Source organism: Scardinius erythrophthalmus, assembly GCF_964197995.2.
Source record: "Scardinius erythrophthalmus genome assembly, chromosome: 15".
NCBI lineage: Eukaryota > Metazoa > Chordata > Actinopteri > Cypriniformes > Leuciscidae > Scardinius > Scardinius erythrophthalmus.
The window spans coordinates 30209213-30222231 of record NC_138235.1 but is presented as its reverse complement, the minus strand read 5'-3'; the positions used below and the strand labels follow the sequence as shown (position 1 = coordinate 30222231).

Genomic DNA, 13019 nt, shown 5'->3' with positions numbered 1-13019 from the left:
ATGAATCAAAGTACTAATTGATACATAATTCCTGGATGTAAATCCAACGTGGAAGCTTACACCAAGTGCAAACTGGACTGTCTGTGTATTGCTGCATTTGAAGCCTTAAACTGCTTCTGGAATTAAAGCATCAAGGCACGTCCGAATCCAATGTTAGCTTCCCGTCTCCTGAGATACCTTCATCTGATCAATTTTTTTAGGCAGCATAGATCTACCTTTGATATACCGCATTCTGTTACAGTTAAGCAATAAAATAAAGATGGCATCTGAAAGTTGGTGGTCAGTTTGTGTAAATGTAGCCTACATTTTTACTAACCTTTTCCAATTTTATGTCATTTCTCGCTAGAAATTAGGCCTACTATGGTATTTAAATATTTCCTTTGTTTTCATCAAAGGTCTCTCTATATTATGTTGTAGATGATTCAGCCTCACAAGCAATTCTGAAATTAGTTTGCGTGACTTCTGTTTGAATGCATCTGTTAAGCGCACTCATTACAATAACGGGTAATGTCACGGAGCTCCTAGGAACATGGACATGGTGATGGGGGAAAAAATATTTTGCTATGCTTTCGTAGCCTACCTCACACATGTTTTGTGTTCTCCAAGAAACTTTTCCTTCGCTCGTAAAATGTCTGCGTTCCCCACTTTTAATTCGCTAGCAAAATAAATAAACAAAAACATTGGTGTTTGCTAACTAACGCAAAGTTTCTTGGGAAACGCAAAGGTTTTGCTGGAGAAGTCATATATTTTGCGAGGGATTGCAAAAGGTGTGAGAAAACTGCAATAAATAAATAAACAAATAAATTGAGTATACGCAAAAGCACTGAATTCCATTTCCCCCTCCCATTTCATATTTTTTTCCATCACATGGTCATGCTGGTAAATCGTAATTATGACATAAAAAGTAGAAATTATGACATTCAAAGTCATAGAATGTCATAATTTAACGTGGTATATCATTTTATTATATGTTTAATTTTGTTATTTGAAATTTACTAGACAATATGACCTCGTAGCATATATGCCATAGCCTACATTTTTATGTCATACTTTTTATTCTCAGAATTATAACTAAGAATGTAATAATTATGACTCGATATGTCAAAATGTCGATTTTTTTATCTCATAATTATGACTTAGTATGTCATTATTTATTACGATTCACCAGCATTATTTTTTTGGCCTTCCATTAACGAAATCAGGCATAGTAAGTTATTATTTTAATAACTTACAAGATTTTAAAAATAATAATGCGTTTTCTCGAGCATTATGTTGAGCATCTTGGAGACTGGTATTTGAGGAATAATATTTTTAATGAAAGCGAAACCACTTAGATCTTTACCTGAGATCGCGGGGAAACTCCTGATGACTCACATTTAGGCCTATATAAATGTCACTACAATTGGCTAGCTTTACCTTCCAAACACTTCAGAAGTCAGGATAACTCTAACAGGACTGCACAAGACATTCGCCTCAAGAATGTTTTCTTCATTATTGATAATTTGCGTGGCCATAACAGCATTAGTCAGTGGAGCTCCTGGTCCCGGATCTGGGGAAGTGAATTACAAGGAGTGTAGAGCGCTTTTTATGAAACTAACTGAGATGGCGAGGAATTTATACAACAAGGTACGAATGCCTACATTCAGTATAAATATATTTTAAATTTTTCTTAATTTCTAAATTCATTATTTAGTGTTTCAGACACCCTTTTAAGCAAAATTTTTTTTTGTTGTTGTTGATTATAATAAAGCAATTGTATGCTCTGTGCAGGTTGAATCTCCTAAAATTGCAAGTATCATTGATGACGCCCCAGTGTCTATAGGACCAGCTGACACATGTGATCCCTTGAGCCTCCAAAACAACAAAGAGGTAACAGGATAATTTAGATGCATTCTTATTGGTCTATTAATGATTCCACATGTTGTAGATCATACGTTTTATAGTGCACTGCACTGCACTTTCAGAAAAAAGTTACAAAAGCTGTCACTAGGGCAGTACTCTTTCAAAAAAGGCACACATTTGTACCTAAAAAGTGCCTTAAAGGTACATATTGGTACCAAATGTGTTCATATTAGTACCTAAATGGAACCTTTTTAAAGGGTAGGCTACCGCTTTTGTATAATTTGTTCTGAGAGTGTGCTTATATAAAAGTGTTGTCAAATGTTGTAATCTGTCTGTTGCTTTTCAGACCTGTCAGTCACGAATTATTCTGGCTCTGAAAAACTACACCCGAATTTTTCACAAGGACGGTGTGTTTAAGAATCCAGCTTGCAGTGGATGGAGAGAGCAGGCCAACACAATCTCTGATGTCACCAGAGGCATCCTGCGGGTGCTTAAGGTATGTGTGTTTTTATTCAAAATCTTTGCTAGAAAATCGTTTCATGTACTTCCTTCTCGTTTCATAGAACTAGAGGCAAAGAGTTATTCCCACATCCGTATCTATTATCCTCCTGGAAAGTTTCATATGTAAATGTGTTACTTTATCAACTGCTCTAGTAAACCCTTTTAATTTCATTATTGTCTTGATGATTAGGAACCAGTGGTTGATGTTCCTTTGACTGCAGTGGAATGGTACGACAACGCTCTGTGCCTGGACAGTGTGGAAAGGCTCTACTCCTTCTCTATCATATCTGCACGCGTCTTCTCTTTTCTGGCATCCCCAGTAGCTCCGATGGTTGAGATGAAACAGTGTTAGATTGAGAGGAAAGAAAGAGAGGTATAACCTACATGTTAGTAGTGATCATGTTGGTCAAAATGTTCAAACAGCTTTTGCTGCATTCTACAAAGGTTCTCCTGTGTTATAATAATACAGATTTAATAACAACTCAAAGTTGCATTAACATTAAGAATTCATGTGTGACATATATTTATAGAACTATTTATTGTGTTTTTATTTATTTCTGTATTTATTGTTCGTTGATTTTACGTAACTTCCAAGAAGGTGTGTAATCTAATAAATATATGAACAAGTATTTCAGAACTCTGTATTCGTTGTCTTCATTGTTGCGTATTGTTCTTTAAGGGAACAAAGAAATTCATTGAAGAACTAACATGTGAGCTAATTACTTTTACTAGTACTAGAACTCTAATCAACAAGGAAATGACAGAGTTAATGCTGTCAAATTTCCCAGTCTGAAGTCAACAGCTCTCTGTAAAAGGAGAGGGAAGATGTGATTTCCATAAACATTCACACTCTTTATGGTGGCATGAAGCTTCCTGCAAAATATGTCCCAAACTCAGATGCTGCCACAACTCAGCTCTCTCAGGAATGCGTGTATTGTCTCATAAGGATGATGTCATAGCTACAAAAGGGAACTTGGTTTACCAACAAACACACAAGACAAGCAAAGACAGAGGACACGTTATTGACTTTTTCAGATAATACAGTTTGTTGTTTTTTTTGACAGGAAAGACGGAAGAGGCAAAAACAATAAAGAAATAGTAAAATAATAATTACAAATATAATAGAGTGCATCATCATCAGACATTTTCTGACACTACACTTCTAAATTATTTAACTATACGGTCACTCTTATTAGTATGGCAAACGTGCAAAATTTTCCTGTGGTCAGGGTATATGTGAAGAGGAAGTAGGACTATTGCCAATACCAGAGAACCTAAACCTCTAGATATCTCTGATAACTTCTCATGAAATATTTTTAATACAGCCTATATGAAGTTTAATATCTTAAATGTACCCACAACAACAATTGCAGTGCTTGTTGAAACTTAATAAAACACACAAGCTATACAAATAAAGCAATATAAACTGTAATGTAGATTTTTAATTAGATTATTACAATTTTATTTCAATTAATTTATAGAAAAGAATAAAGAATAAACGGAGCGTGCTCGGGCCCTAATGACTGAAAATAAAAGAATTAATTACACATTCCCAACAAGCTGGCTGAGACAAATCCAATAAACTCAATTAAACAAAACAAAAAAAGAAACACTGGTAACAGAAGTTTAAGAAATACATACATAAATAAAATAAAATATCCGTCAGAGGGCGGAGAGAGGCCGTGTTTCAACACCTAGTGCGCTAGTCACCGCACACGCGCACTGCCCTACACGCGCACGGGATGCTGTCTACGTAGTTAACTCGCTAGGTTTTGAAACCTAGCCGCAGACGCTCTATTTCCTGGTTACTTCGCAAGGTGGGTGGCTCATGTGACAACATTAGCTCTTTATTTACAAAACTTTAACGTTCTTTAACTTGTATTTTGTGCTGTGTTCATTGCTTGCTTCATTTTGACTTTAAACCTCACTATATTTCATGGCGGGTTTTCTTCAGCTTTTATAAGCAGCAGCGATTGTACTACATTAGCTGGATAGCTAACAGTGTTCAGATGTTAAATCATCATGGATGTTGTACATACTACGCATTAAGACCCCGCAAAGTACACACTAGTCTCGGTCCGTGGTATACACACCTAAATAAACCACTAACAGGTTGTCGTCGGGGAAGTTATTGTAATGTCTTCGTGATAACGCATGTGATTCATTGTAAAGAGTGTGTACTGCTACCCTGTTAAAGGGCATCCTTATTTGTTTTTTAATGGCTTTGGGTGTTTGAGTGAAGAATGTTACGGCTGTTGTTTTTCTGCAGGATGAATGTGGGCGTTGCTCACAGCGAGGTGAACCCAAACACACGGGTGATGAACAGCCGGGGGATCTGGCTGGCCTACCTGCTGCTCACCACTGCCCTGCATGTAGTCTTACTCAGCATCCCTTTCCTCAGTGTGCCTGTGGTGTGGACGCTCACCAATGTCATACACAACCTGGTCTGTTTGGAATAATCAAGATTTTTATTTTATTTTAAAAATAAAGTCTCTTATTCTCACCCGAAGCTGCATTTGCTTGATACAAAATTAAATAAAAACACTAATATTGTGAAATGTGAAATGTATTATTACAATTAAAAATATATATTTTAAAATGTAATTTATTCCCATGGTCTTCAGTATCACATTATCCTTCAGAATTTCTACTAATTTTACTGTAATTTTGATCAAATAAATGCAGCCTTGGTGAGCATTTAAAAATCGCTTAATTAGTAGAATTAATAAAGCCACGTCATGAAAATATGTAGAAGTTGTATCCTATGTTTAGTGGTCTGTTGTTAACGCAATTCTCTCCCATTTAGGTGATGTATCTGTTTTTGCACACCGTCAAAGGCACACCGTTTGAGACGCCTGACCAAGGGAAAGCACGTTTGCTTACTCACTGGGAACAGATGGACTACGGCATCCAGTTCACAGCATCAAGGAAGTTCCTTACCATCTCACCCATTGTGCTGTGAGTGATAATCGTAATTCTCTTAATACTGACCGAAACAGAGATGGGTCAACATGCACTGGCAATCATTCCATCCATCCATCCATCCATCCAATCATATCATCCATCCGTCCATCCGTCCATCCATCCATCCATCCAATCATATCATCCATCCATCCATCCATCCATCCATCCAATCATATCATCCATCCATCCGTCCATCCATCCAATCATATCATTCATCCATCCGTCCATCCAATCATATCATCCATCCGTCCATCCATCCATCCATCCATCCATCCATCCAATCATATCATCCATCCAATCATATCATTCATCCATCCGTCCATCCATCCAATCATATCCATCCATCCGTCCATCCATCCATCCATCCATCCAATCATATCATCCATCCATCCATCCGTCCATCCATCCATCCATCCAATCATATCATCCATCCATCCACCCGTCCATCCATCCATCCATCCATCCATCCAATCATATCATCCATCCATCCGTCCGTCCGTCCATCCATCCATCCATCCATCCAATCATATCATCCATCCATCCGTCCATCATCCATCCATCCATCCATCCAATCATATCATCCATCCGTCCATCCATCCATCCTTCCATCCATTCGTCCGTCCATCCATCCGTCCATCCATCCGTCCGTCCATCCATCCAATCATATCATCCATCCATCCGTCTGTCCATCTGTCCATCCATCCATCCGTGTGTGTATATACAGTACCGGTCAAAAGTTTGGAAACATTACTATTTTGAATTTTTTTTAATAAGAATTCTCTTATGCTCATCAAACCTGCATTTATTTGATCAAAAATACAGAAAAAACTGTAATATTGTGAAATATTATTACGATTTAAAATAATGGCCCTCTATTTTAATATACTTTATAAAATTTAATTTATTTATTTGGTGCAAAGCTGAATTTATTAGCCATCACTCCAGTCTTCAGTGTCACATAATCCTTCAGAAATCACTCGTATATGCTGATTTATTATCAATGTTGGAAACAGTTGTGCTGCTCAATATTTTTTTGGAACCTGTGATATTTTTTTTCAGGATTCATTGACAAATAAAAATTATAAATTTCTTATATTAGAACTATTTCTGAAGAATCATGTGACACTGAAGACTGGTGTAATGGCTAATGAAAATTCAGCTTTGCATCATATAAATATATTATATTTTAAAGTATATTAAAATAGAAAAGCATTATTTTAAATTGTATACATTTTTCACAATATTACTGTTTGTTTTCTGTATTTTTGATCAAATAAATGCAGGCTTAATGAGCATAAGAGACTTCTTTTAAAAATATTAAAAATAGTTATGTTTCCAAACTTTTGACCGGTAATGTATACACTCTCTCTTGGTAGTCCATCGTATCCGATGATGACATTCCACTTCATTTGCGGTGTACTCTTTTATGACTGTAGAGTCCAATCCTTGATCCACAAATTTTATTACATATTGGGCATGTAAAGTCTGAGTTTGTAGAGGCAGACATGGTTGCATGTCTCCGTAGTCTTTTTTGTTGTTTCCTTATATTCCTCTCCGATTCCAGCTGCACTATTCCTGTGTGGCAGAGCTGTTTCCAGGTGGTTCGGTTTGCTGCGAATTCTTCAAGGCATGATGGATTAATTTGACACTTTCTTAGTGATGTTTTTAGTTGGTCTTTGTACCGCTTTTTCTGACCCCCTGCAGAACGGCGGCCATAGTGCAGCTGACCATAAAGTATTTATCGTGGTAGACGATCTTGAGGCATCCTAATAACATGCCCCAGCCAGCGTAGTTGATGTTCAGTGACTGTTGCCTCCATACTCTTGCAGTTTGTTCTAGCAAGCACTTCAGAATGTGGTACATGGTCATAGCATGTGATCCCCAAGATTCGCTGCAAACACCTTATATGGAAACGCTCCAGCAACCTTAGGTGATGGCTGTATATGACCCAGGCTTCACAGCTGTAAAGAAGAGTGGTGATGCACACAGCTTTATAGATGGTAACTTTAGTGCCCAATTGAAGGTGCTTATTTTGAAAGACCTTGCGTCGAAATTTGCCAAAGGCTGCAGAAGCTTGCCTTATCTGATTATTTATTTCGTAATCGAGATTGCAGTCCTCTGATACAATGCTGCCTAGATACTTAAAGGATGGCACTATTGTAAGTGGTTGTTGTTCTATGGTAAAAACAGGCATGGTAGGTTGAGGGTTAAGCCTCCATTGGCATATCACTTCAGTTTTGGTGGTATTAACTGACAAACCCAATCTGCTATAGGTCTTCACAGCAGCATCAAGGATAATTTGCAGGTCTTCTGGGGTATGTGCCACGAACATGCAGTCGTCAGCATACTGCAACTCAAGGACCCGCATTACTGAGATCTTAGTGGCGGCCTGGAACCTTCGAATATTAAAGAGATTTCCATCCAACCTGAAGTCAACCGTGATCCCAATACTGCTTTCAAGCTTATCGCACAGAAGCTTTGTGACACAAAGGAGGTAGATATTAAAAAGTACCGGTGCCAGCACACATCCTTGTCTTACCCCAGTGCGTACTCCAAAAGGTTCTGACTCCTGACCACCTGTGGTCACACGAGCTACCATCCCTTCATGGAACTGTGACAGGATGTTACAAAACTTTTTTGGACAGCCAAATTTTGTTAAGATGTCCCAGGGCAGCTCTCGATTCACAGTGTCGAATGCTTTGGAGAGATCGACAAATGCCATGAAGAGGTCCTGATGTTGTTCACGGCATTTTTCTTGGAGCTGTCTCACTGTGAAAATCATGTCCACAGTACTCCGATTCTTTCTGAAGCCACACTGTGACTCTGGCAACAAATGTTCGGTTAGGTTTTCCACCAGCCTACGTAGCATGATTTTTGCCAGGACCTTACCTGCGACTGCTAGCAGCGATATACCTCGACTGTTGCTACAAATAGATTTTTTACCCTTGTTTTTATATAAAGTGACAATGTTTGCATCTCTCCATTGTTGAGGGACACACTCCTGTTCCCAGACCTGATGAATCATCCTGGTACACAGGTAGCCACCCTGTTTAAGGAGCTCCGATGGGATGCCATCATTGCCAGGGGACTTATTATCTTTGAGGGAGTTGATCGCTGCTAGCACCTCTAGAAATGTTGGAAGATAATCATTTTAAAATTGTTAGTCCATCTGCTGCTTTTAAAGGTGTAATAGAACAATTCCTAGGTCCATATATGACTTTTAAAGAGTTGTAGAAGTTATACATATCATTCTTATCAGCATATGATTGAATTTCTTGAGCCTTGTTCAACCACCATGAATTCTGTAGAGTACGTAAAGTTGTCTGTACCTCCTTGCGTGCTGTTTGCCATTGCTGCCGAAGGATGGTGGATGCAGGGCAGCTGATGAAAGCCCTGTATGCTCTGCGCTTAGTTTCCAGCATGGACATGATGGCATCAGAGTTCTCATCAAACCAGTCCTGATGTTTTCTGGTTTTGTAGCCTATAGAATCGACTGCCGTTTCATGTAACATTAAGGCAATGGATGCCCATTTCTGATCTATGGTGTAATCAGAACACAGAATGGACTCACACTCTGATGACCTCATACCTATTGAACGGCGGAGCCTATTCCTTGGTGAAGCTGACTTTAGCATAGCACAATTCAGTTGCTTTTTGGTGGATTTCCTGAGACGCTATCCTCCTCTCTCTTCTTTCAGCGAGCCTTCACCCAGCAGCCTCTCACTAAGGGCAGCGATATCCACATTATAGCGCTTCAGTTCCTCAGAGATCAGTGCAGTCCTCCTACGAGGTCTGTTACCCTCATTGTCCAGGAGAGTCCTGACATTCCATGTTGCCAATTTAAAAGGAATTATTTTCTTATTTCGACCGCAAGTTGGAATTCCCAGTAGGCGCGGTAACCTACCCAGGAGATTGTAGAGTGGGCAATTTTTAGGCCACCTTTTCTAGGCCCTTCCCAAATAGGGTGAGCAGTGTGGCCCCTAAATAGGGCTGCTCAGTCGCACGGGGGGCTGCCGAAAGCAGCATCCACTCAATCCAAGCTGCTAGCGACCATATACCCCATGCCGCTGCCGTGTAGAGTTCTAGCTAGAAGCTTCCAGGCCATTCTTCCCTGCTCCCGTCACCAGATACCCCATCGCCGCCAGACTTCAACCAAATATGAGATCAGAGTATTTTACACCGTGGTCAGAGGTGGAGACCTGCGCAAAGGGAAAGTTTTTAAAGTGCCATAGGGGGTGCACAGGCCCCAGTAACACTATCTTCACCATAGTTTGGAATATCCCGGTGGCATGGGTGACCCAAGACGACCAGTTCCAAAATATAGTTGCAGGAGGCTGCTGGAACTTCCGACTGTCAGGAGACAGCCTAATGTGCGCCTCCGACACATGCTTTTTCCTCTCAGGGTATGCTCCCGTAGCCTTGATCTCAATAGACTAACCTGCAAGGCAGCAGGGCAGTGGCTGGCCATGAACGACCTCTGGGGACCACTGCAACTCCGAGATCCCCCACCAAGTTAGCCTGGAGCCGCGAAGCACCCAGTTTCCGTGTGTGGCCACGAGGAGGCCTGGTGGGAGTCTTGGAAATGGAGAGGCTATGTACTGGCAGGGGGAGACTAATAGGCTGCTTCCCTGTTCACCATAAAGGCTAGCCAGTGGCAGCAACTGCTGCACTAGTCGCATCACATCACCCTGTGACAAGTCACTCACACACACATAATGTATACACACACACACACACACACATGCACTGCCTGGCCAAAAAAGGTCACAGACTCTAATATTTCGTTAGGCCACCTTTTGCTTTGATTACGGGACGCATTCACCATTGCATTGTTTCGATTAGCTTATGCAATATCAGAGCATTTATTTCTGTCCAGAGTTGCATTAATTTATCGCCAAGATTTGTATTGATGATGGGAGAGTTGGATTGCTGCGCCTCTCTTCTTACCCTGATGCGCCCATCACTCTGTGCATGTGGAAATGCACCCTTCACATTGTGCATGTGGAAATACTCGTACTTTCACTATGAAACACAGCCATGAGTTCTACAGTTTTGCGACTCCAGGCAGTGTATATACAGGAGTTGGACAATTAAACTAAAACACTGGCCAATATAGTGTTGGAGGTTTCACACCTATATATGTGCAGCCTGGTAGAGCAGAGTGTGAAGGTTGAATTAGCAGAGCAATAGCACAGATGTACATAAACCACTGCAATCCTCACAACATAATAGGAGACATATCAGTGACCAGGACAGCAAGTCTTTGTGGTGTATCGAGAGCTATGGCATCCAGGGTAATATTGGCAAACCGCCACATAGGACAAACCACATCCAACAGGAGTAACTGTCGACGCAATAGGAAGCTGTCTGAAAGGGATGTCCTGGTACTAACCTGTATCCAAAAAACATAAAACCCCATCTACCGAACTCACTGCAGAATTAAATGCGCACCTCCACTCACCTGTGTCCACCAAAACTGTTTGTCGGGAACTCCACTGAGTTAATATTCATTGGCTGCAATAGCCAAACCTTTGGTCACTCGTGCCAATGCCAAATGTAGGTTTAATTAGCGCCAACAGTGTAAATCTTGGGCTGTGGACCATGTGAAACATGTATTGCTCTCTGATGGGTCCACCTTCACTGTCTTTCCCATATCCGTGAGTTACAGGGTGGATCAGTGATGGTTTGGGCTGCAATATCATGGCATTCCCTACTGTTGCCCACTGCCAGGGACTACCGAAACATTCATGTGCACCTATTGGTTCATATATTGTACCCTGAAGTGGGGTGCCATGTATCAGCATGATAGTGCACAAAGATAAGTGTAAGTCAAGATAAGATAAGCAAGTCAGATAAGTGTGTACATACACCTGTATGTACACACTTATGCACCATGTATTTTAAGGAAGAACATTTATTTATTTACGATACATTATTCATTCACAAAGAAAATTGGTGTCCTAAAAGGTTGGATTTTTCCTAATTTTTTAAATTAAGGCATTAAGTTCAATTTCCAAAATATGATTTTTTATTCCTCTTTTTAGTCAACTTTAGCATGGGTGTATTAACTTATGCATTGCACTGTATATATATAACATAAATGTTAAACATACAACATAAACAATTTTTTATATGTATTAAGAAATTCAGTTTTTATGATGTTATTACATTCTCAATTATATATCATTTTTAACTGTATAATCATTCAATTTACAATAATTGTTGTTATGTTTTCATAGGTACATCTTGGCCAGCTTCTACACTAAATATGATACCACCCATTTCCTAGTCAACACGGGCTCGCTACTAAGCGTCCTCCTTCCAAAGTTGCCTCAGTTTCACGGAGTTCGTCTATTTGGTATAAATAAGTACTGATATGATCCATTCATGGAGGGGACGTAGCATCATGGAGATGAGATGACTGAAGTTCCTTTATTCTCCACATGATGCTTCCTTGGTCCAAAGCCGTAGAGACTTAAGGAATCAAAACTGCACTGGACTCAAGTACATTATTTAAAAAAAAAAAGGCCTTCCATGCTCAGGTTTACTCAATCTTGGTGTGTGTTTTTTTTAATCCAATCTTATGTCTGTAATTTCTTTTCATCAAAATACTTTCTAGATTTATCAAGTTTAAGGACGTTTTGACTACATTGCAACAGACAATGTGCCAATTATCATCCGCTGATATTACTTGTGTTAAGGATCCCTTTGCATAATCCCACAACAAGCTCTGCCACTGTGGAGTCAAAACATGATAGTGCTGAATTATAATATTCAGATTGTTTTTGTCAGTGTTCTAGTATATAACGTGGGTAACTGCAGTTATTAAGATGTGTTAGAATCAATAGGAAAACACATCTGTTTTGAGTTTAATCTGAACTGTGTTACTGCATTTATCATTTCATTTTCGCCAAAAATGCAAAACAAAGATCTGTGATAATGTGTGATTGTGCAAAATTTGGTTTCCCTTGAAGCATTTTACTTAGTTCATTGGTTAGTTGTTGTTTTTTTGCTGAGCACTGGTTATATTCGATTTCCTGTATTTATTTATTTCATCATTTCATGAAACATTCCAATTTGAAGTAAATGCCAAGGTAAACACACATTATTATCACATTATGTCTGCATGGATCATGTTTGTTCACAATACAAAATTGAGAGTATGCAGATTGGGGAACAAAAGTCTGAGACCACATTGAAAATAAAGGATTCAAATTCTAATTTAAAGCTGGAAATAATCTGAAATGTTTAGATTTTTTTTTTTTTTTTTTACAATTTACAACAAAAAACAATAAAAAAATGTAAAATGAATAAGAAATTATATTACATTTTTTACATTTTCCTAAATGTGTACAGATGCTTCCATTTGCATTTCGGATCATTTTCAAGTCATGCTGGAGAACATGATCAATAGGTTTCACACAAGTTTATGGAGTTCATGACAGTCATTTTGTTGCACTGGTATAATTAAAATGACTTGCACAAGATAACTTATCAGTCATAAAATCATTTATGGACTACTATATAAAGTCTCAGGTGGCTGATCAAGTATGATATGCAGGTCAACCAGCCACATACATCAATCTATACTCAAGGAAACAACATTTACAGTTGCATTTGTGGCAGTATGGCCCTCACTGCTTAGCCACCGTTGTGTATTCAACATATGATAAGCATGTAACGAGCACAACATTAAAGTTTGATGCTCTGAC

General features: G+C 39.1%; 1 protein-coding gene across 3 annotated transcripts; it reads left to right on the top strand.

Annotated features, from left to right (window-relative positions):
- Positions 1-4010: 4010 nt before the first annotated feature.
- Positions 4011-13019, top strand: ormdl2 (ORMDL sphingolipid biosynthesis regulator 2). Of its 3 annotated transcripts, none has more exons than XM_081385669.1 (4): positions 4011-4160; positions 4613-4787; positions 5150-5301; positions 11547-13019. In XM_081385669.1, the coding sequence occupies exons 2-4, from the start codon at positions 4614-4616 to the stop codon at positions 11680-11682; spliced, it is 462 nt and encodes a 153-aa protein (XP_081241795.1). In that variant the 5' UTR covers positions 4011-4160; position 4613; the 3' UTR covers positions 11683-13019. The 3 variants fall into 3 exon arrangements, with proteins under 3 accessions (XP_081241795.1, XP_081241797.1, XP_081241796.1); XM_081385671.1 differs by lacking the exon at positions 4011-4160 and adding an exon at positions 4167-4419; XM_081385670.1 differs by lacking the exon at positions 4011-4160 and adding an exon at positions 4167-4516.